Below are 24,409 nucleotides of genomic sequence, written 5' to 3' on the forward strand. Positions count from 1 at the left end.
TGAGCGGCATATATCTATCTATATATCTGTAGTACTGTGCAAAAGTTTTAGGCACATAAGATGTTTCACAAAAGCATTTGTCTTAAGATGGTAATTTATATCTTCAGCTTTAGTGTGTCAATAGGAAAAATACATTTTAGACTCCCAAACATTACTTTTGCAAATAGAAAAGATTAGAATAGAAGAACAGGGAGCCCTGCAACATATGTCATGGCCCCCACAAAGCCCCCCACTGAACATTGTGTCAGTCTGAGATTACATAAAGAGACAGAAGCAATTGAGACAGACTAAATAGATAGAAGAACTGTGGAGAATTCTCCAAGAAGCTTGGAACATCCTATCTGCCAACAGCCAAGAAAAACTGTGTCCAGGTGTACCTAGGAGAATTGGTGCTGTTTTAAAGGCAAAGGTGGTCACACCAAATATTGATTTAGCTTGGACTTTGTATGATGTTAATTGAAAAATTAAAACTATATGACATTATTTTTAAAGACATCCTCACTATAATATGTTTATTTCATCTCTTTGTACATCTGCCACTATCAGTCTTGGGAGTTTCAAATTAATGTTCTATACAACATTCACAGATTTAAAATAGTAGCATTTTTAAACTTTGTGATGAATGCAATTATACTTTGTTAAATTGTTTTATAACATTTTATTTATTATACATTTATATTCAGTATTCTCATATCACTGAGAAATTGGGTCTGAATTAGTTTAAACGTTGTTTTTTAAATATTGTGACATTGTCAATAATAATAATAATAATAATAAAAACAGCCTAAACAAAAAAATATCATTTAAAACACACACACACACACACACACACACACACACACATATATAATAGTAGCCTACATTTTAAAGGATTACTTTTTCAACTTCAATTTCAAAGAAGCAATATTTTTTAGCCTCCTGCACATTTCAAGAATTAAATATATTATAAATATGATTAAAAAAAAAATAAACATTTACAATTTATTTCTGCTCAATGGTTTATGTTTACTGTTCATGCAGCTGTGCTCATGCATGGTGCATTGTAAATATTTACATTAATTCCGCTAAAGGGTGTGTGCAAAAAAAGGAAAGCATAAATCCCTTCACAATAGCAGTCATGTGAAATTTGTGAAATTCATGCAAACTTATAGAAAATAGATATTCTATAACATTATTTCCCAAACATGTGCTCAAATGTATTGCAATATCTGTTTGCATGACTTTAAAGATGGGAAACATACAGTGTGCAAGTCTCCATTAGCTTTTTTCCCCCACATGGGACTGTCGCTGCGGGTGAGAGGTCAATTGTTGACTTCCATTCATAAAGTAATATTATGCTGCGGCATCTCAGGACAATGTGACCCTCTTCGGATCACCTTCATTAGCAAGCTGAAGCGACTCGGAGAGCAAGTCAGTCGCACGGGAGGGCCGGGATTGTACCCACGGTGTGCACCAACTACGTCTCCAGCTGCACCATCTCCAACTCCGGCTACATTTGGACGGTAGTACGAGGAGGTAAGGCGGATAACTGTGAATGGCATAGCTTTTCTTGCTAACGGCAATACAGTTGCTCTAACTCAGAGTGAATCAAATCTGTGCTGCTACGAAGGCATCTCACATCCGCAATCATCAGAATCAGAATGAGCTTAATTGCCAAGTGTTCTCACGTACACAAGGAATTTTGGGGGGGATAGGAGAAACGAGCAAGTGCACACAGAACATTACAGTGAGACACAGAATATAAAACAAGGTAAGAGTATAAATAGACATAATAATAATAATAAAAATAGGACATTGAACATGTGCAAGGCAGGAGTATGTTCAGTTATGCACATCATAAGTGATATAGGGAGAAGTGAGTATGTAAAAAGCTGGTGCATGGGACTTTTTGTAATATTGCATGACTTTACGTGTTGTCTGCCTGGAGTAAGCGCCGGCCTTAAGTCATCAGGTTCAAGTGTGAAAACAAATGCGAGAATTCCGATTTCTTGCATGCAGTTGCACAGCAGCGCGTGCCCGCCGGGGCTAGCCTTTTAGCGCGAGCTAAGCGCGAGACTGACACGAAACAAAGTCGATAACAGGTGTAATTGAGCTCTTATTGGAGATCGTTATTAAAACACACCACAGCATAGTTTTTAATGGTTACTTTAACAAGACTAACGGATACATCCTGACTGGCTATTAGTAGTTATTGTGATGTTTTGACAGCCCTCAGCTTGTCCGCTGCGGGTGACTCCTCGACCATGCGACAGTGGTGCCTTCCTGCTGTGGCTCCACGCGCTGAACCGCTCCCAACGGGCCGATTATCACCTCAAATCTCAGGTAGGTCCATAAATGATAATAGAAAATTGAAGTTGCGATATGCTACAAGATTTGCATTTACTGAGGAAAATGATAGGGTTTGCAAGGCAGCAAAAGAATACTGTTTAAGGTAAAATGATAGAAAAGATGTAAAAATAAATATTGAAAGTAATAAAGATGGTTCTATAAAGATGAGGGCATCTTATGTGTGCTCCATGAAATCAAAATAGTAGTCGTGAAGCTTCCATGTCTAGCATGTCTGTAAGGATGTTTCAGTGTATTCCTAAAAGTTGACAATTAACTTTTTAGCAGATATACACGCTTAAAACGAACAGTCTTTCCTCTCCAGGTAAATGGACCAAAAGTATTGATGACTCATCTTGCACTAATGGGTGTATACAAAATTTTGTCCAATCAAATGCTCTCTAAAATGTGAAATTCCCACTCCTTAATGCTGCTTTCCATTCAACTTGGAAAGCCGGAATTTCCAACTTCCTACTAGGAAAAATGCCATGAAATGCCCTTTGAAGTCGGACTTCAAACTTGGCAGGGGCGGATCTAGAAATGTTTTTATGGGGTGGCATGCAGACTATGAGGGGTGGCAACACCAAAGGAAGTGCCCATGTGTAATTCTTATGGATGAGGTTACCAATCTTCATTGCAACAAGTACTAGTTGATTAATTGGAATCACTATCAAATTATAAATGTCAGTTCATTTGTCAAAATGTCAACAATTTTGCTACTGATTTGCCAACATTATTCTTTTTTCTTCTTCTTTTTTTTTTTTTTTTTTTTTTGCAAAATAAAAAATGAGTTACAAATTGTATATCTACAGAGCACCAAGACGTTGTCTATTAAACACATCAACAAATTCTAAATGTTCCTAAGCTTCACATATAGAACCGGCAATCTGGAATAAATGTCACCACCTTATGCAGGCCAAATTTTGTATTTTTTTTGTTAAGTGTACCCATGGATGGAAAAATGCTTGCATATCCCATGTTGTTCCGCTAATAAAGTCCTGTAGGCCTATCCCCTTTGTAACAGCTGGAATAATCCATTCGAAAGCAAAGATTAACACAAAGTTAGAATAAAATAAAAATAAACTATACAGAAAATTGTAGTTTGGGGGCAGTGCTGCAAAACTCATGAATATTAATTATGTAATGCATAGTAAAAGATTCTTTTAAATTACCTTAATTACCTTTTTCAATCAACAGTCATTCAAGCACCCAAATATTTCACATAATATGTTTATTTCATCTCTTTGTACATCTGCTACTATCAGTCTTGGGATTTTGTTAATCAGTAGATGAATACATAGATCAGCACTTTGATTAAGAACATGAATGACTGATCTAGTGTTAACTTTTTGCCTTTAGTTTATAAATGTTTTGGATTCTGATTTGCCCAAATATAACTTTTTATTTTAATAAAACAAGATTACATCTGTACATCAGTGGATGGGTGTTACACTTTAAAAATGCAACAGCAGATGCAGGGAGACGAGAGTAGCGGAAAGACAGACACATTTATTGACAGTTCTGTATATGAAAAACAGCGAACTCTGAAATTCAGACAGTGACAACCACAAACTCTCTGCTCCAGCAGCGGGAACCCGAAATGCGCCCGAGCGCCCATGAACGAGATGACACAGCTCACAAAAACCCATCTCCCATCACACAACCCAGCCATGAAAAGTTTATATAGGGAGGAAACACGCTGCGCACGGTGCGAGCCATCAACAATCAGCTCGCCTCAGTGAATACTTGGAAACAACTGAGAAATTAATCTTTTACCTCTTTTTTTATTTTTTTTTTATTTATTTATTTATTTTTTTCATGTATTTGACCAGGTGGCTGCTGTTGTTGAGGAACTAAGCTCATCAACTCACGAGAACCCAAACACTGTACACGTGCTGCAATATTAGGTAGGCGATTGGTCGATGTTGTGATTGGCTGCTGCAGCTGCTCTAAACAATCACGGGATTGGTTGCTGCTGTAATCAGTCACGCTGTGGGTCTGTAGTCATTTGTGCGTTCGTGAGAGTTTAGGCAGTTTGACTTGAATAAACCCTACACAATGTCAAAATCAATGATAATATACTTACATTTATATTTAATACATTTGGATACTTATGCTGGGGTGGCAGATGGGTTGGCAATGCTTTTTCTTAGGGTGGCATTTGCCACCCTATGCCACCCTGGTAGATCTGCCCCTGCAACTTGGATACTCGTGCGGAAATCTTCAGCTCCGATTTCGCCGAGATGCAGGTGCATGGCAATACGCAAATGTGTCAGCACCAAGGAAGATTTACAAAGTTAATGATAAACATTCACATTTATTAAATAATATCCATTAATGAGTCAATGTTCTTACATTACATGATAATAAATCCTGTTTAGCAAATGTTTCAAAATCAAATCAAATCATTTTATTGTCACACAGCCATATACACAAGTGCAATGGTGTGTGAAATTCTTGGGTGCAGTTCCGATCAACATAGCAGCCGTGACAGTGATGAGACATATACCAATTTACAATAACATAAAATTAACACAACACAATTTAAACATCTGTTATACACATAATTACACTCAACAATATACAAATAATAACATACACTGTACAGTATACAATACGCACTATATAGATACACATTATTCAATAAAAATATATAAAAAAGTATATATAGTAGTAAATATAGAATGTACAGTATTGTACTGTATTGACATTCAGGCTGTCGGTTGTTAAGAGAGAATATAATATAATAATATAATTTATGACAATCCGGTGTGAGATATAAGAGTAAGGGTAATAAAGTGCAGTGCTGATGTATTTTGATCGTGGGAGATCAAGAGTTCAGAAGTCTGATTGCTTGAGGGAAGAAGCTGTCATGGAGTCGGCTGGTGCGGGTCCTGATGCTGCGATACCGCCTGCCTGATGGTAGCAGTGAGAACAGCCCATGGCTCGGGTGGCTGGAGTCTCTGATGATCCTCCGAGCTTTTTTCACACACCGCCTGGTATATATTTCCTGGAGGGAGGGAAGCTCACCTCCGATGATGTGTCTGGCAGTTCGCACCACCCTTTGCAGTGCTTTGCGGTTGTGGGCGGTGCTATTGCCGTACCAGGCGGAGATGCAGCCAGTCAGGATGCTCTCTACAGTGCTGGTGTAGAACCGTGTGAGGATGTGGCGGTTCATTCCAAACTTCCTCAGCCGTCTCAGGAAGAAGAGGCGCTGATGAGCCTTCTTCACAACGACTTAAGTGTGGATGGACCATGTGAGTTCCTCAGTGATGTGGACACCCAGGAACTTGAAGCTGCTGACTCTCTCCACTGGTGCTCCATTGATGGTGATGGGACTGCGTTCTCTGTCTTTTCTTCTGAAGTCCACCACAAGCTCCTTTGTCTTACTGACATTGAGGGAGAGGTTGTGCTCCTGACACCAGTGTGTCAGAGTGTGCACTTCCTCTCTGTAGGCTGTTTCATCATTGTCAGTGATCAGACCTACCACCGTCGTGTCATCAGCAAACTTAATGATGGCATTGGAGCTGTGTGTTGCCACACAGTCATGTGTGTACAAGGAATACAGTAGTGGGCTGAGAACACAGCCCTGTGGGGCTCCAGTGTTGAGGGTTAGTGATGAGGAGATGTTGCTGCCTATTCTAACCACCTGGCATCTGCTTGACAGGAAGTCCAGGATCCAGCTGCACAGCGAGCTGTTTAAGCCCAGAGCCCAGAGTTTCTCATCTAGCTTGGAGGGCACTATGGTGTTGAATGCTGAGCTGTAGTCTACAAACAGCATTCTCACATAAGTGTTCTTTTTTTCCAGGTGGGAGAGAGAAGTGTGTATTGTAGATGCAAAGGCATCATCAGTGGAGCGGTTGTTGCGGTAAGCAAACTGCAACGGGTCAAGAGAGAGAGGCAGCACAGAGCAGATGTAATCTGTGACTCAGACTTGCGTGTTTGTAAACAGCGGGTCGGCATTGAGGAATTTGAAGTCCGGTTTACGGTGTGAAATTGCTGAACCAATGTCCAAAAGTGTTTGTCTGTTGTAGACAATAAGGCAGACAACATCCAAGACAAAAAACATAAGAATTGTGAATAAAACAAACAAAACATTACTATGTTGTGTCGGAGCTCGCAACGCAGCAGCCATACTCAGCGCCATCTTGAGTCCATCTTGAGTCCAAATGTTTGCAGAGACAGATGTTCAAATTATACTGTCTATTGATAATCCTACACCTGTACAACATATGCTAGTTTTGCAGCATTGTTTATCAATTGGGTTGCTAAGAGACATCTCTAGATACAATCGAACACCGGCTAAGCTTACAGGAGTATGGCTGTTTTGTTTGCTTTTACATCATCTTCCAAGCATCAGGCAATGGAATGCCTTTATTGTCGGAGATCAGAGATATCAAGTCAGAATTTCCCACATCCGACTTTGAATGGAACGCAGCATAAAACCAAAGTCTTTTTAGCAAGTCAGTCAACCCAGTGGCCATCATTAAAATGCTTCTGGGCAGGCTGGGCAGCTATTTTTCTTTGCAAACAAGCGGCATACAAGTGCAGCTCCTATCTACTTGAATGGGAAAAGACAGAAATCTCCAAAATGGTTGGTCAAGATTAAGATCAGCAGTAAAATCTTACAACAATGGTATAATGTGCTTATTTACTAAAAACGCAATTTTCCCAGTTCGTCTAGCTAATGCGCAGTGCGCATATGCATTCTCAAAGTTGGGTGGCAGGCGACGTCTGTATTTAAAAGGTGATTGGCTCTTTTGCCTGTTAGGTGGGACTTCCTTTTCTACATCTGTTGGGCGTTCTGATTTCTCTCATTCATTTTAATAGAAGTGGCCTGTCTCTGCTAAATAATCTCTGATAATACCACCTGACACCGGATACCAATAATTATTTGCAAATAATGGCTGTGGTGTAAACTAAAGGCTATTGACTATTAAATAAGGACACACTTTGATATATTCTCCCCCAACTTCATGTTCAAAAATATCATTACTGTCAGTTACATTATGATTGGCAGTTATTCTATCAATGTACGGCAATGAAAGATTTTCAAACTTAAAACTTTAATCTTAGGCTACCTCCATGCCGATACGTTTTAATTTGAAAATGCATTGATTTAGCAAGGTTTACGCCTCGCATTCACAATGGAACGGCATTTTAGAAACTGCATACTTTGGAAAACGATGACGTAAGAAACAGAAAAGTATATTTTAAAACTTTGCAGGACTTAAAGTGAAAGCCTTAAAGGCACTGTAATTATTCAGTTAATAAATCACCTGTCAGAAAAAGAAGTAAACTTAATTTATAAAAATCAACAAAACAAAGTTTTTAGTTTGTAATTTATTGGTGCTATCATGAAGAACGTTAGCAGCCATGTGTTGTCCTCCAGATGTCAGGATGGAGTGTTGTGATGTGGAGCCACGTTATACCATCGAACAGATTGACCTGCTCCAGCGTCTAAGGCTGTCAGGGATGACCAAACCTCAAATCATTCAAGCCCTGGAGTCTTTAGAGAGACTTGATCCAGACCATCATACCCCATACTTCAATAATCACTCAACCCCACCCAGTGCTCCTACCTCTGCAGCCCCTGCTGCCCCCTCTTCCTCCTCCTCTTCCTCCTCTTCTCTTACCTCAGCTACCACACAAACCCCTGTTATGGATGCTGCATTATCGCCTAGCAACAGCTACGATGCCTCGCCCCCGCCCGTGTACCCACCCAGTGGAGTTCAGAGGTCGTTCATTTATGATTTGGCAGAAGAAGACTGGGATCTGGAGGAGAAGGTGGAGGAATACATGAGGTATCTTTTATAAGCGCGATGTATGAACTGTTTCTATGTGCCTTTCTTCTCAGGTCAACTGAGAGGGAGAGATTAATATAACAGAAGTTAATGAACGTCCCTGAGCAACAGTGTAATTTTCAGAGAACAAGAGCCCTTTCTGAATCAGGTCAGGTGAACAGTTGGTTCTGACAGATTATGAAAGATCTCAGACTGACTGACTTTTTGTAGTTTGAAACATTCCATGTAACTGCTTAAGCTCTGGAGAATGCCATTAAATATGTTCCCCATTTAACCCAAATTTGACAACATTTCGATTTGACTACAGATGTTTTAAAATGACGTCATTATCATTTAAAGCTGCTTACCTTTTGACTAATAAATTCTGTTTTGTTTTCATGGGTTTGTTCACAATAATTGGTGCTTTGACTGCTGTCATGTTTTGATAAAGAGTCACTATAATGTTTATCTTTGTGCTTTAGGAGGGACAGTAACCTTGTGAAAGAAGAGATCAAGACATTTCTCAATAACAGAAGGATCTCACAGGCAATTGTTGGACAAGTCACAGGTACCCTCTTTCTCTTAATCAACGAAAACATTCCTAAACATCTGAAGGAATGTTAAATTTACTGATTGTGCAAAAGTAACTGAGCTGAAGAAAAAAATCAGATAAAAAGGGTTTCTCACATTAAAAACTCTTAAACTTGTTTATGTTTACTCATTTTCAACCCATTTTACTTCCATAATGTGCATGTCCGGGTGAAACATCTTAAGTGAGATGACATGTAGGGCTATTTTCATCTTTTGGTAAATAATTGAAACATGAAAAGTGGTTGTTCTATACCTTTAGAAGCCGGGAGGGTTTGGAAAATAAGAGGGCTTGGTGAGATTAACTGAAAAGGAAAGTCATTGATGAATTGTGCACAAGAAGACAAGGAAAGTATTAAGAAAGTAAATAGGGTCAGTTTTGATTTCATGCTAACTTAAAGGTTCTACTCCAGTAGGATAAATGAAAACTACAGTATATGTTTTATTAAATGGGTTCCTGTTATTCCTGTCTCTGGCCCTATATCTTTCTTCATGAGTTTATCAAATTTTGCAGGTATCAGTCAGAGCTACATCTCCCAGTGGCTTCTGCAGCAAGGCCTGGAGATGAGTGACTCCAAACGCAGAACATTCTATCGTTGGTACCTGCTGGAGCGTAACAGTCCAGGTGAGTTATGATGTCTCTGCAGGGAGAGGCTTTGCCAAAGGCAAGGCAATGGCCTGCATTATTGGGTTGGGGGCCAGCTCACTTTTGTCTTCATTTGCTACCTCCTGCCATATTTTCCCTACACAGTTCTGATGGTCCTTGAAGGCTTAAAATCTGAAAAATAATATGGTTTTGTTCAATAAAGATGATGGGTCTCATTCGCTAATAAATGCAAACAAGTTGCATATTTATGTATGCAGACAAAGTTCTCACACCCAAACAATCTCAATAGAAAGGCTTTCTGAACAGCCTCTCTACAGTGATGCATCACTCTCTGCAAATGTATCCTTAATGTGCTCTCACTAGGGTTTCTCCAATACCAAAATTCTGGCTTCAGTATGATACCAGCTCTGGTACCTTGATATCGATACTGACTCGATACTTGGGCAACAAATAAAAAAAAAAAACTCAGATTTTTTATGAAATGACACAGAAAATTACTGACAAAAAGAACTGCATAAAGTCCTATAGATAAAAAAAGTATGCCCTTTCTGTTTAAATTTTTCTGGATTCCATGTTAAATGTTTTAAATAAATGTTATGATCAAATTGTGTTTAATCAAATACATACTGTACAGCTTTTATCAAATGAAAATATAATTTATAAATAATTATTTTTGGTAAAAAACAAAAAGATGCACAACAGAGCTTTACAGAATTAATGAAAACAATCTGATTACCTGAGGCTGCCATGGCTGACTCAAAACATGCTGATATTCAGTACTGGTATTCAGCATTTGTGATATTGCTTACAGATAATAATAAATATAACCATTTAATATTATATTATTGTTATTATTGCTACTACTTTGAATATTACACTTCTATACAGTAGTAATATTTTTCGTCGTAATGTCTTCAATTTCACGCATCCAGTTAAATAAAGCTCTCATTTCAGCAGGACTTTTATTTTGAAAAACCTTTGAAATTCTTCCTATTTTTGAAGGGTTCGTTATATCAAACTTCCCGCAAGCTGAAATCTCCAGTGAAAACGGTCATTTGAGAGTTCACAGCCGTTTATACACTAAACACACTGCTCTGCAGCTCTGCAGCTGGATACTATTAGACACACTGCATGAAAATCAAGCAGTAGTTGTGTGTGTTGCGTGTGTGTTTAGTATCGTGTGTGTGTGTGTGTGCGCTTTTCACATTACATTACATTTTGCTAATGGCAGCATACTTTTAATATGGTACCGAAATAAACAAGATGATATCGTACCATTTTAAATGTTTTGTTATCACGTTAGTACCGGTATAGGCCTTCATCTTCCCCAATTATCGTACTTAAACCGTGAGGATATAACTCCACGTTTACAATGATTAAACCAGTTATTTTCTGTAATCAGACTCTGGAATGGAAGTGTTTTTTATTTGAACATTTTTAAATAGATCTTATATCATAGATGGAGAGTATAAGTAAGTACATGATCAAAGTGATTGTGATCATTATCATCGCAAATACTCTGTATAATCTTTACTTGGAATATATGTTTTTTGTGACACACCCCTGTCTTGTTCAAATGTTCTTTAAAGTGTAAATGTACTCTAGTTTGTACTATATTCATGCATTAATCTAATAAAAAAAACATTCTTTTACTCCGTTAAGTGGTCCCTGCTCACATACATCCTGTTTAAAATCATAAAACAACACGACACCATTTTTCTTTACTTCATCATCCATGAGTAATGATTGGAAGGTGAGGTAGTTCTGTTTAGATTAAGTATTTTAGATGAATCGTACATAAAATAAACCATAATAATTTTGTGCTGTGGGCACTGCCATTGAAACCAGTTGAAACAGACTGCAGCGGAAGTTGTTTTATGCTACTAAGCGAAGCTTCTGCTCTGCAAATGTGGAAGTGTACCGAGCAACCCTAGCTCTCACTTAAGAGCATGTGTGAAGAGCTTTGAATAAATCCAAGCGTCATTCTTAAAACCAGTTGAAACGCATTAAACACATTTTTTGTAGACCTAGATTACATGTGATCTGCTGCATTCTTATGCAAAACCTTTTTATGCAATCTCAAAATGCACATCATTTTTGTTACTCTAAAATAAGTAATATAAGTTATATACTTATAAGTACAAAAAATTAAGTAATACTTAATGTAATAAGTAATTACTTTAACAACATCACACATTCCATGCTTTTTATGCTTTGAGAGAAGGTGATGTTTGCATATGTGTGGTTTCAGCTGGTTTTAAATTTGATCATATATTTAGAATAAATTCAAGTGCAAACTTATTGATGCATCACGATTTCTGCATGGAAATGTTCACACATGGGTTTTATGCACAAATATGTGCATTAGCACAATTAGTGAATGAGGCCCAATATACTGGAAGGACATGCCATATAGATGCATTGAATTGAAATTCAATCATATAGTGTCCTTTCCCCATTCATTATATTCTTAGGTTAATGCTGTTCTTGGCAGATGTGAGGCGTGTAGGCTGGTGCAGGTGGAAACGGGCTTTAGAGCCTTTTAGACTGTAACACCGCCAACACTTGCGTCATCTTGCATTCATAATATAGAGACTGTTTTGATGCTTTAAGGAGCTAATGAAGTAATGAGTTGGGATAAAGCCCTCCAGGACCACTTCTGCTCTCCATCTCCCATGCTAGTCCCTTTTCTGTAGCTCTCAGTCCTGAACCTGGGTTTGTCAAATGCTGGTTTTCACATCCTCTCTGCACTAAGGTGCAATTAACACCTGACCCTACTAACAGATCCCTGGCCTGAGCATGTCGCTTTTTAATTATCTAGATAACTGAGCATGGCTCCAAAAACCGAATCACTTTTTGGATAAGTAGTTTGAAAATCTTTCACAATGTTCCCATGGTTATTGCAAACCTGGAAATATCAGGGAATTTCAAAATGTTTGATTTTCTGGCAAGAAATTCATGGAAATTAATAAAATATCAGAACTCATAGAAAAATGTTGGAAATTTTGTATAGTGCATACATTTTTTCGTAGTATGTTCTACTCTATAATATTTCATTGGCAAGATATTGCTCTCTGAGCAATTCCCTAGTGAGCCGCATTCAAATCTTAGAATGTTTTTTTTTTTATTATGTTTTTATTTTGGAGATAACTTTACACTGAAAAGTATACTCTGTTCTTTCCAAGGATTGGTACCTGACATACAATTGGAAATCTGCCTTAGCGATCTCTATGAAATTATTTTTATAAAATCCTCCTTATGCAGTAATCACAAACAACTGGAAAACCACTGAAGTTCATTAGTCAAATGAAACGGGAACCCTGTTATTAACACTGCTAGCTAAAAGTCTTTTCTCAAAGGATTTTCATCAAGCACTATTTTGAACCATGAATGACAAGTTTTCGGCCTCTCGAAGTGACCCTAGTTAACACAGTTTTCTGAAGGAATCAGATGGGGTGAAAACCAGCATGCTCAGGTCCCCAGGAGCAGGACTGACACTCCCTGGAACAAGCAAAGAGAACTGCTGATGCACCTCCTCCCCTGGTACTCTGCTCACCAATCTCAGTCAGGTAATGTCTGTGCTGTGGGGAAACCCTTCAAGTCATCTATACTAGAGATAAATCAATAATTGGTTTGACCAAAATATCAGCTCTACTCAAAATGCCACCATTTGGTGCACCCAACATTGCCGTTACACCAGGAAACAATTGTGTTCACAGGTCGAATAACTTAATGTATTTTTTTGCATAAATTACTGGCCTATTCATGCTCAACATATAGACACAGCCCAAAACAAAGATGAACAAAAATTTGCCAACATTTAGATCACAAAACAACTATGCAGAATAATAATGGAAATAATAAAAGTTATTATTATTAAAATGTTCAAAAGATACTATGTTTTTATTGCTGTATAGGTAGATCTGAATTTTTGCATATCCATCACTGAAGCATAAAATGTATCCATATCTGTTGATGTGGGAAACTATTATTAGTCTTAGAGCCATCTACAATGGTTCTTAATTTAAATTTGGGTTTAATTATATGTACTGATTTCCATTTATTCATATTTGATTGTCATTTTGGTTGGTAGGCATTTTTTAAAGTTTCAAGTTGCATTTTTGGATAATGTTTACAACAGGGGCCACTTTGTCCATGCGCTCCCTGGTTAAAGAGGAGCCCGATTGGAGGTTGACTGGAAGTCCCGGAGACAGGGCAGTGGTTGGGCCTTTTAGACTGCGGAGGGGGAGTCGCTTCACCTGGAGAAAAGAGTGCCAGTCAGTCATGGAGAGGTAAGTCACTTATACACAGGTATGTCTTTGAGTGACATCACCATAGTAATTTTCAAAGACACTGCAGAGTTGTGGGAGTGGCAGTTCAGTTTAATTGTTGGAGGGAATCCTCTAAATTAGGACTATCCAACTTAATCAAAAAGTGGACCAGATGGAAAAATCTTCCAGGTATGCAGGCCAAGACAAAATATTTTGTTAGCAAAAAGCTTCTATAATATATTGTTACAGTAGGCCTATAATATTTGTTCACTATATAAATAAAACATGTTAACAGCTTATTTGTATTTTTTTTTTCATGAGAAAAAAACAATACAGGTAATTTGAGACAAACAAACAAATGCTTTCAAAATTGGTCCATAACAGAGTAAAACAGACTGATACTATACATTTTATTGAACAATAACTGTGAAGATTGTTATTCTGTAGATGCAATGATTTAAAATTTTGACTTCAAATCGAATGTTTTCGAATTAATCGAATTAATGAATATATCTTTTCTGTTTCTCTACACTTAACTCACGTGTGCCCATCGACCATGATTTTAGTTCTTTAGTCTTCCCATTCTGTCAAAATAATGGAAAATTATTATTTGTAGCACAACCTCTGAAAGCGTCTACAAAAACATGTTACTCCAGCATGAGACACTGTAAAGATGTAGAGATGTGGCTTTTTTGTTATTTTATAGTGAGGTATGGGGACAATGTACCCATAAAAGGTGGAACCATTTTCTCCATTTGGAAGGGTTTTTCCACTTTATATCTCAATGGCATTAATGACAAAGTCCCAGTGTATCCTGTTTTATTAATCTGCCCTGTTACTCAGTGTTTTTATGGACATTACTGTTTCTTATTGGCCAGGTATTTACTTATTTACTTAATTATTCATTTTTTATACACAATTTACAATCGTATTTACAATATGATTGTAAATCAGTCATATTTTCATCAAACTACACAATGATGACTCAAGACTTTATAGATATTAGTTTCATTTTCTGTTATGGTTTTCTGTAAAGCAGCTTTGAAACGCTGTGTGTTGTGAAAAGCACTATACAAATAAAAATGACGACTCAAACAATGATCATGTTACCCAAAGTCTTGTTCTGACTGGCTGTTTGCTCTTGTAGTTTCTTTATAGAGAATCAGTATCCTGATGAGGCCAAGAGAGAGGAAATTGCCAATGCCTGTAATGCTGTCATTCAAAAACCTGGTAAGTGATTGCAATCAGTATTTTTTTTTTTTCTTAACGACCAGCCATTGCCATGCAATGGATGTTGAACAAATTTACCTTTGCCTCACTGAATGTATAAATGCTAATTTACTTACCATTTATTGAATTGAATTGTTTCTTGTATAAATGTTGTTTCAGGAAGCAAACTGTCAGAGTTTGAACGAGTCACTGCTCTAAAAGTGTACAACTGGTTTGCCAATCGGAGGAAGGAGATGAAGAGACGTGCCAACATAGGTGAGACTGTAAGAAAGGTTTTCGTTAAAAAGCAGGGATGTGATTCTTCCGGATTAACCTGGAATTCCGTTTTTTCCAACCTAAAAATGTGACCCGCATGAATTTTGTAAATCCTTTAAAAAAAAAATAAAAAGGGTGGGGTGGTTAATATTTCACTGGTGGTTCATGTTATCGACAATGTCCTGTCATTCTCGATAAGCATTTTTCAACCCCCCCCCCCAAAAAAAAAAGTGTCATTCGACCTTCCCTTGGAACAACTTCACTCACAAACTTCACAGCTGCTTCTGCGTCACGCACACACTTGAGAATGTGCAGGACAGAGCCACCTGACTTTCACCGTCAGGACTTCATTCAAGTAAGACAGGTTTATTTTAATTTATCAAGAGAAATAAAATGGTTGGATATAAAACAGGTTTGAACCTTTGCCACAGATGCTGACAGGTTAAAAATCTCTAGCTGTTATTCCAGTGTTACTGACGTGATGTTTGCAGTGAAATCATGAAATTTATCTTCGCATATATCGAACTGTTTGTCTGTATAATCATAAAACCCTGCAGATACAGTGCAGACATTTGAAAATGTTGTCTAGATGAATTCCCACATTTAGATCGGAAAATGAACTTGGGTTACAGATGTAATAAAAATGGACTTGAGTTTTTGGGAGACCACTCTCTGTAAAAACTCCAGAAATAATACTAGCCACATGATGAAGAAGGGTCGGCACTCCTAAAAACATGTAATATTACATTTTTATTCAGTGGCATTTTCATATTAATGTGGAAAAATCAGCATGACAGAGGTAAAAGCAGCACAGGAACAGTACATGTTGAAGGAAATCTTTCAATTCTGCAAACATTGACCTCTGAGACACTGGTACATGATATGATATCCGCAGCATTATGGAATGAATTAAAATTGAAATCGCAAGGTAGCTTTGCATGTCATATTCGCGTTTAACAGCCTACATTAACTGCTTCAGTCAGCAGCACTGCACGAGCTAATGGCGGTATCTAGCGACTGTGTGCGGGAAAACACTGAGATGACATCATCAATATGAGATGACCAAATGTTTATCATTTTACAACTCAAATCACGATGCTTAAAATAATCCCTTCCCAAATGTTGGCAATATATTTATAACTTCTGTGCTCTGTTTGGGTGGTTTTGTGCTGATTAATAATAGCTATGTGTTTGTCAAGAACTATTGTTAACACTTTACAATAAGGTTTTATTTGTTAATACATTAAAGTATCATGAACTAACAATATTTTACAGTATTTATTAATCTTTGTTAACTTTGGTTATACACAATTATTCATTGTTAGTTCATGTTAGGTCTTAGTGCATTATCTAATGTTAACATTTACAACCTATGATTTTTTTTTTTTTAAATTAACATTAATAAAGATTAATAAATTCTGTAGAAGTCGTTTTAATTGTTAGTTCATGTTAACTAATGTTGATAACTGATTATGGGGGTGGGGGGTCTTCGCTGCCCCCCACTTTGCTCTGCACATTTTCCTGCTTTTTTTGTGCTTGGCCGATCACATGCCTAAAAAGGTGAGACAAGCAATTTAAATAGGCATACAGTAAGGCATACAAACCATTTATTAAAGATAACATCAGTTGCAAATAGCACGTCTTCTAATTACTTTTCCCTCGGTTGAAAATCTATCATTAGAGCAGAGGTTAAAGCTGCACTATGGAAGATTTTTTTGGTTAAAAATGAACAAAAGTCCATTATTTAGTGAGTACATGAATAATCTGTGTTAAAACCATTGTCCTTGCCTTAGCCTGATTCACTATGATAAACCTACAATAATGATTTATATTTTGAGCTGTCGGATTGGATTTGGTCCGAAATCGCATGCTTTCGACATATCTGTAAGCACAGAAAAGAAGAGTTGTGTTTACTAGGCTACGTTTTTCGGTAAAGTTACTGTAACATGTTTACTAACATTCATAAGTTGTGGGTATTTTATAACATTGCTGTAGTTTCAAAGTTCCCTGAATGAGTGAGTGTGTGTGTGCACCACTGTTTTCTCATTTCTTTTACCCTAGTTGCAGAAATGCCATCGTTTAAACAGATAATCTGTTTAAACAGAGTGGATACTTTAAAATTGTTTATATGTATAATCATCGTAAGTTTTTTAGGATGTACCGACTTAGTAGTACAGTAATATATGTATTAATTTGTTTAGTGTGTAACCATCTTTCTATTATAACTAGGCATTTTGGTCCTTTTGTCTACTCGAGTACTCGTCGAGTACTCCGAGGTGGGGGTGATATGTACTTATATGTGATAGATCTTTTGCTGCGGAAATCTTCAGCTCTGATTTCGCCGAGATGCAAGTGTGCGACGTTGCACAAACATGTCGGCACCGAGAGAGATTTACAGTCAATGATAAATCTTCACTTTTATTAATAATATACATTGAGTCAAAGTTTCTACATGATAATAAAACTTGTTCAGCAAACGTTTGCAGAGACAGATCAAAACATGGTGGATTAAACTTTCATTTGATTATCATAAACCTGTAGAACAAACGCTAACATTGCAGCATCGTTTATCAGTTCAGTTGCAATGAGACGTCTCTGTTGACAATCATGGTACCGCTTAAAATCACAAAGATTACACGTAATCAATCTCAAAATTAAAAAGAAGGCCCCTCTTTGACATGTTTGTGTTTAGTTGTCATGTAGTTGTCACTGAATTTCGAATTTAGTGAAAAGTTACGTCACGCATTTCATTATCAATCATTGCTGTCACTTCCGAGTACTCGTGCCCATCCCTAATTATAACCTTACCCAAAGGAACAATTCAGGAAACTGTTTATTATTGTAATTGCTATATTGCATATTTCTGCATTTTATTTTCATGTTTAATAAAGTATTGGCTATTTCATCCCCATCATTATTGAATCTCCTTTTAGTTTTAATGTGCACAGCGCATAGGTCTACTGTTTTAACCTTACGGTTTACTTGCATTGTCCACCTGAGCCTGTACATCAGGGTCGGAAATTAACAGGGCTGCAAAAATGCCACAGAAATTGGCAAAACTACCCCTGAAATTCATAATATGGGGGCAGAAAATGTCCCTGCATTGAGTTCTTGTTTTTTTATTAAAAACATCTGATGTAGTTACAGATACATACGTTGCAATGTTCATTAGAATTTTTGCTGAACGTTATTTGTAGTGTGCCATTCTTCGTGTCAGTGGCAGTCTGGCAGATCATCGCACCATCAGCTTGTGCTTTTCTCAAGCTCCGCATCAGATCAGTGTTATGCTCCTGTGCTAAATTCTGTGACCGTTTGCTCCTCTCATTCAAAATAAACTGTCCTAGTGAGTAACACTGTTGCTCATTGGCCCATTATGCTGCAATCCTCCTCACCTTCTAGAGGCGGGATAGTTCGGGAGGGATGGATGTTATATAGTAAGTTAATATGAGAAATCACAAAAGATAATGCAACCAAATGCTACAAGTTACTTAATAATAATATTAATATGCTAATTGATCTGGATATGTTAAGCCTAATGTTAAATAAAACTTTAGTAATAATACAATAATAAAAATAAGAACATTAACCACTTTTTCATGACTAAACATTGTGAAATGAACGTTGTTTTATTCAATTAGCATGAAGGACATAAGTTTTGTTTAATAAGCCGTACAGATATTAGGTGATGTTGATTTAAAAATGTTTCATAACAGCCTACAGTATCTCATTATTCAAATGGAATCAATTAAAGTATTTGAAATGAAAGGATGATAGAGAGTCATTTTATAAGGTTAGAAAAATATTGCCCTTAAAAAGGAAAGAAAAGCCACTGGAAATCAATTCCAGGGGGAAATATTGCCCCCTAATGGAAAATTTATTTCTGGACCCTGCTGTATATTGTAATATAATAATAATTAAATGCCTTCCATTGATCTCATAAGAGCCAGATAATGAGTTTCATCTCTTAAATTTTGGATTTTTTGTGTGTGTGTGTAGAACAATACTATTATTAATGTGTGGTGGATAAAGCACTTCAGTAATCATTCAAATACACCAATCGGCCGCAACATTAAAACCACCTACCTAATATTGTGTAGGTCCCCCTGGTGCCGCCAAAACAGTGCCAACCCGCATCTCAGAATGGCATTCTGAGATGATATTCTTCTCACCACAATTGTATAGAGTGGTTATCTGAGTTACTGTAGACTTTGTCAGTTCGAACCAGTCTGGCCATTCTCTGTTGACCTCTCTCATCAACAAGGCGTTTCCGTCCACAGAACTGCCCCTCACTGGATGCTTTTTGTTTTTGGCACCATTCTGAGTAAATTCTAGAGACTGTTGTGTGTGAAAATCCCAGGAGATCAGCAGTTACAGAAATACTCAAACTAGCCCATCTGGCACCAACAATCATGCCACGGTCCAAATCAATGAGATCACATTTTTTCCCCATTATGATGTGAACATTAACTGAAGCTCCTGACCCATATCTGCATGATTTTATACACTGCACTGCTGCCACACGATTGGCTGACTAGATAGTTGCATGCCATCGATAACTGTTGGTGCCAGATGGGCAAAAAATGATCGGACATTTTCTGAATGAACTTGCTTGTATTTTGCCATAAAGTCCACCAATTAACCAATTACAGGTCATGTCTAATGTTGTTTTGTTAGATTTTATTATTATTATTATTATTAACACAGTAGGAGACAACAGGCAAATAAGGGAATTTGCCATTTTTATAGATTGAAAATTGAGCTACATATTAAATTTGGAACTCTTTACACAACTTTCTCTTTTACTCAGAGGCTGCCATACTAGAGAGCCATGGAATAGAGGTGCCCAGCCCCAGCTGCCACTCAAACAGCGAAGAGGTTGAGACTCAAGAATTTGGAGATCAAGTTATGAGCCAGCAGTTCTCTGAGCAGGTTAGAGATGGTTTAGTACAGTATATTAGTTAATTGTTTTTTTTACTGCTTTTGTGGTCAGAATTGTTCACTTGAATGCGATGGGTTTGTTTTTAGGAGGAACTCTCTCAGAGAAAGGACATTGAACCAATGTTACCTGCTGTGGTAGCAGTGTCTCTTCCAAGCCCTGCCTCTCAAGTTGTAGAGCAGAAGCTGGATCGATCAAAACGGGAGGCTACTGATGAAGACTAACCAATGAGCAGAGTCTTATTTTTGTTCCAAAGTGGCTTCAAGTGGTTGTTCTCAGTCAGGCCTGACACTAAATTCTCTGGTGCCTCTTGTGGTAGGAAGGCCACTGTATGTATCTACAGTAATCACGCTTGTAGTTATGGCAATATTTATCCCTATACAGTATATCGTGCATTCCAAGACAGTCTTAATGCTACCCGTAAGTGGGAAAGATGCGTAAGGTGCAAACTAGTAACCTTTCTCATCATGCTAAAGCTGTTTTCTTTTCTCAATATTCTCATATATTGGTTTCACCTACTACAAAAAACATCCAGAGTGAGCAGTCTAGATAAACCTGCAGGACAGGTGTTTAAGTTGACAGAAGTGGCACACTGAACATAGTTTGGAGTCTGTGTGAACATTGCGAGAGCTTATTTATCTCTTAATTGTCTTATGCAATAGTTAAATGATGGGACAGAGGACCCCTGACAAATACACCAACTCAGGTACAACTAAATTTGACAATTGAAAGAGAAAATTTGCACCATGATGGAAATCAAGGTGTTTCCAGTAATAATGGATCATTGGGTAGAAATGTGACCTGTTTCATCAAGCATACTAGACTGTGTACATGTTACATTTTTTTTGGTGGGGGTGAAGTGAAGCTAAAATATTTTCTTCATATCTGAAATCAATATTCAGATTATCATAGCTCTCCTGTCTGTTTTTGTATACACAATGATTGTAACCTCTTTCTATCCAGCCACTAAAGCTACACTGACCCTGACTGTTAGGGGTCTAAAATGCTTTATAGTATTTTATTTCCAAATTATTATTAGCTATAAGCAACTTTTACTTGCCTCTATCGTAAGGTAATGCAGTATATACAACTACGAAGTATAATATCTGTATCTAATGCAACAAGCTGCTTTTAAATGGATAGACATCCATTTCTGTATCTCAACAAAAGCCAAAGCGAGGCCAAGTTGTAAAACAAGGAATTTTACAGAAACAAAGGCATATGGACTAAACAATTGCTTATGGCACATTAATGTGCTGCAGTCAAACTGCTTTGAGCGTGTAAAAGCTTTAAGCTGCACAGTATGATTATTTTGGCCTATCAGCTCAGTTAACAAACAAGAAACAATGCGGCACTCTGTCAAGGCCCCATTCTCTGTGTTTTCTCCTAATGACATAAAACAATAAAATGAATAGACAAATGTAGTTTTGAGTTTGAATGTAATTGTGTTCAGGAAGGCAAGGTTTTTGTGTGCACTCATTTTTACACCTGAATTCCTTAAGTTGAAACTGGTAACTCTTTACTGTGTACTAAGACTTAATTAGGAATGTTTATTGTTGTGCAGCTGTGCAATTCATGCATATTTTAAGACATTAAACATATTTGATAGTATTATGAACACTGAGTTTAATAATAGTACTGTATGTTTCAAGGTCTTTAATACCTGGATAGAGTTATCTGTTAGCATTTTTACTCATCTCAATTGCAGTTGCTTGGCTGATGTGTTACCCTTTGGATGTATGCGTTCTGGTTGCTGCCATATTTGCTCATGCCCACTTATTCCAGAGACAATTGTTTTAAGCCTGTCACCTTAGCCATAAATGCCATGTGACTAATCACTCTGGAGCCACAGGAAAATGACATCCTGACAACGATTGTAATTGGCTGATGGCAACACAAGAATGTGCACAGTCCCAAATAATTCACTACAGATGATACTGAGCTTAAAGGCAGTAGATGGGAAAATATATGTCCATATGTTTTTTAAGAGCCCTTAAAAAAAAAAAATATCAGTCATTGGCAAAACATCTCTTTATTATCTTTTAATTTGATCACAATGTACGGCTAATTCTGAATGGCCATCAGTGGCGAAAGATGCATTTTGCCCTCAGAATGGGTAGAGTTACGGCATCTAATAGCAGAAGGCTAACTGGACTGTGCTAACCAGACAAACCTTGAAGACAAGTTCTTGACAATCCAACTTCCTTCATCCCAGTCATTTTCTACACTATTGCTGCTACCTTTTTCTTATTTTCTCTTCCGTATTTAACTCGCTCTGATCAACTTCCACCACGCATGCCCATAATTAACAGAGGTTCCCAGAAGAGAGCTCATATCAGCCAAAAGTCGTTCAGATGACCTTGCCTTTTACTCCTTGATACTTGCAGCATCCTCTTTTTAAATCACTTGTGCCTAGAAAAATATGCCTAAAAGTCTAAAATGCCTAAAACCAAAGGAATCTGTTCTGTGCTTTCTCCTAAATACTCAAACCACCAGATCTATCTACTCCTTCCTTCCTCTCTCTCTCTCTCCCTCCTGATAACTTTGCAACTTTCTTCAAAATATGTTCTAAATCTACTAAAATATGTTTTAGATGCTTCTTGCTAAACTAGAGTACTGTGCAAAAGGCTTAGGTATGCTAGATGTTTCACAAAAACAATTGTCTTATTGCCTTATATACAGTATAATGGGTGACCCAAAAAAAAAAAAAAAAAAAAACCCAGGGGCACTATGTTTGATTGCTCATATCTTAAAAATGCATAAAGACGTTTGCATGATTTTTGGCATACTTCTACGACTTCACGTCGTATTTTGAAACAACAAAATCACATAACTGTGATGACATCGTGAGCAAAAACTTGCTACAAATAAATAAGTAAGTTAGTTTTCAATGGCAGAAATGTTGCCCCGGTTTTTATATATATATATATACACACACACACAGTTGTGCTCAAAAGTTTGCATTACCTGGCAGAAATTGTGGCATTGATTTTGAAAATATGACTGATCATGAAAAAAAAAGAAAAGAAAAACCCACAGGTAACCTCAGGAGAAATACAGGCTGCTCTGGAAAAAGACGGTGTGGTTGTTTCAAGGAGCACAATACGACGATACTTAAACAAAAATGAGCTGCATGGTCGAGTTGCCAGAAAGAAGCCAATGCCACAAAAAAGCCCGGTTACAATATGCCCAACAACACCTTGACACGCCTCGCAGCTTCTGGCACACTGTAATTTGGAGTGACAAGACCAAATAGAGCTTTGTGGTCACAACCATAAGCGCTATGTTTGGAGAGGGGTCAACAAGTATTGTGCTCCTTGAAACAACCACACTGTCTTTTTCCAGAGCAGCCTGTATTTCTCCTCAGGTTACCTGTGGGTTTTTCTTTGTATCCCGAACAATTCTTCTGGCAGTTGTGGCTGAAATCATTCTTGATCTACCTGACCTTGGCTTGGTATCAAGAGATCCCTGAATTTTTCACTTCTTAATAAGTGATTGAACAGTACTGACTGGCATTTTCAAGGCTTTGGATATCTTTTTATATCCTTTTCCATCTTTATAAAGTTCCATTACCTTGTTACGCAGGTCTTTTGACAGTTCTTTTCTGCTCCCCATGGCTCAGTATCTAGCCTGCTCAGTGCATCCACGTGAGAGCCAACAAACTCATTGACTATTTATACACAGGCACTAATTGCAATTTAAAAAGACACAAGTGTGGGAAATTAACCTTTAATTGCCATTTAAACCTGTGTGTGTCACCTTGTGTGTCTGTAACAAGGCCAAACATTCAAGGGTATGTAAACTTTTGATCAGGGCCATTTGTGTGATTTCTGTTATCATTATGATTTAAAAAGGAGCCAAACAACTATGTGATAATAAATGGCTTCATATGATCACTATCCTTAAATAAAAGACAGGTTTTTTTTTGCATGATCAGTCATATTTTCAAAATCAATGCCAAAATTTCACAATTTCTGCCAGGGTATCCGAACTTTTGAGCACAACTGTTTGTGTGTGTGTGTGTGTGTGTGTGTGTGTGTGTGTATATGTGTGTGTGTGTGTGTGTGTGTGTGTGTGTGTATATATATATATATATATATATATATATATATATATATATATATATATATATATATATATTTTCTTAGTGTTTATAGGCCCTATTTAAAATATAATTTTATTTATACATTAGTTTCCCCCTGTTTTAATTTTTATTCACTTTTGCACATATTCTGGCCAACTTTTTGTTTTCATTTATTTATTTATTTATTTATTTTTTTCAGTAAATAAACATTTACACAGTTATGTGGGAAGTTGACATAAAATTTCAAGTATTGTGAGCAATGTCCTGCAGTGTGAGTGCCAAAACTCCAACATACAGATTACAGACACTACCAATATAAAAGGTAATGAA

The 24,409-nt window shown here is 37.2% G+C and overlaps 1 protein-coding gene across 6 annotated transcripts; it reads left to right on the forward strand.

The window, feature by feature from the left end:
- Positions 1–1,074: 1,074 nt before the first annotated feature.
- LOC127421127 (homeobox-containing protein 1-like) lies at positions 1,075–21,419 on the forward strand. Of its 6 annotated transcripts, none has more exons than XM_051663910.1 (11): positions 1,082–1,515; positions 2,209–2,322; positions 7,700–8,129; positions 8,591–8,676; positions 9,211–9,321; positions 12,747–12,872; positions 13,445–13,595; positions 14,722–14,804; positions 14,964–15,059; positions 19,867–19,988; positions 20,085–21,419. In XM_051663910.1, exons 2-11 carry the CDS (start codon positions 2,244–2,246, stop codon positions 20,217–20,219), a joined length of 1,419 nt encoding a protein of 472 aa, XP_051519870.1. In that variant the 5' UTR covers positions 1,082–1,515; positions 2,209–2,243; the 3' UTR covers positions 20,220–21,419. The 6 variants fall into 6 exon arrangements, with proteins under 6 accessions (XP_051519876.1, XP_051519870.1, XP_051519872.1 ...); XM_051663912.1 differs by having other exon boundaries at positions 1,084–1,515; positions 7,718–8,129; XM_051663911.1 differs by lacking the exon at positions 1,082–1,515 and adding an exon at positions 1,631–1,750.
- The last annotated feature ends 2,990 nt before the right edge of the window (positions 21,420–24,409 follow it).

The sequence above is a fragment of the Myxocyprinus asiaticus genome, chromosome 30, assembly GCF_019703515.2.
Source record: "Myxocyprinus asiaticus isolate MX2 ecotype Aquarium Trade chromosome 30, UBuf_Myxa_2, whole genome shotgun sequence".
Taxonomy (NCBI): domain Eukaryota; kingdom Metazoa; phylum Chordata; class Actinopteri; order Cypriniformes; family Catostomidae; genus Myxocyprinus; species Myxocyprinus asiaticus.

Excerpts from the sequence above, each read along its gene's own strand:
- LOC127421127 (XM_051663910.1), top strand. The coding sequence starts at position 2,244 with ATGCGACAGTGGTGCCTTCCTGCTGTGGCTCCACGCGCTGAACCGCTC. Across the intron at positions 2,323-7,699 it reads ATTATCACCTCAAATCTCAG|CCATGTGTTGTCCTCCAGAT; the intron begins GTAGGTCCATAA and ends GAACGTTAGCAG. Across the intron at positions 14,805-14,963 it reads TGCTGTCATTCAAAAACCTG|GAAGCAAACTGTCAGAGTTT; the intron begins GTAAGTGATTGC and ends ATGTTGTTTCAG.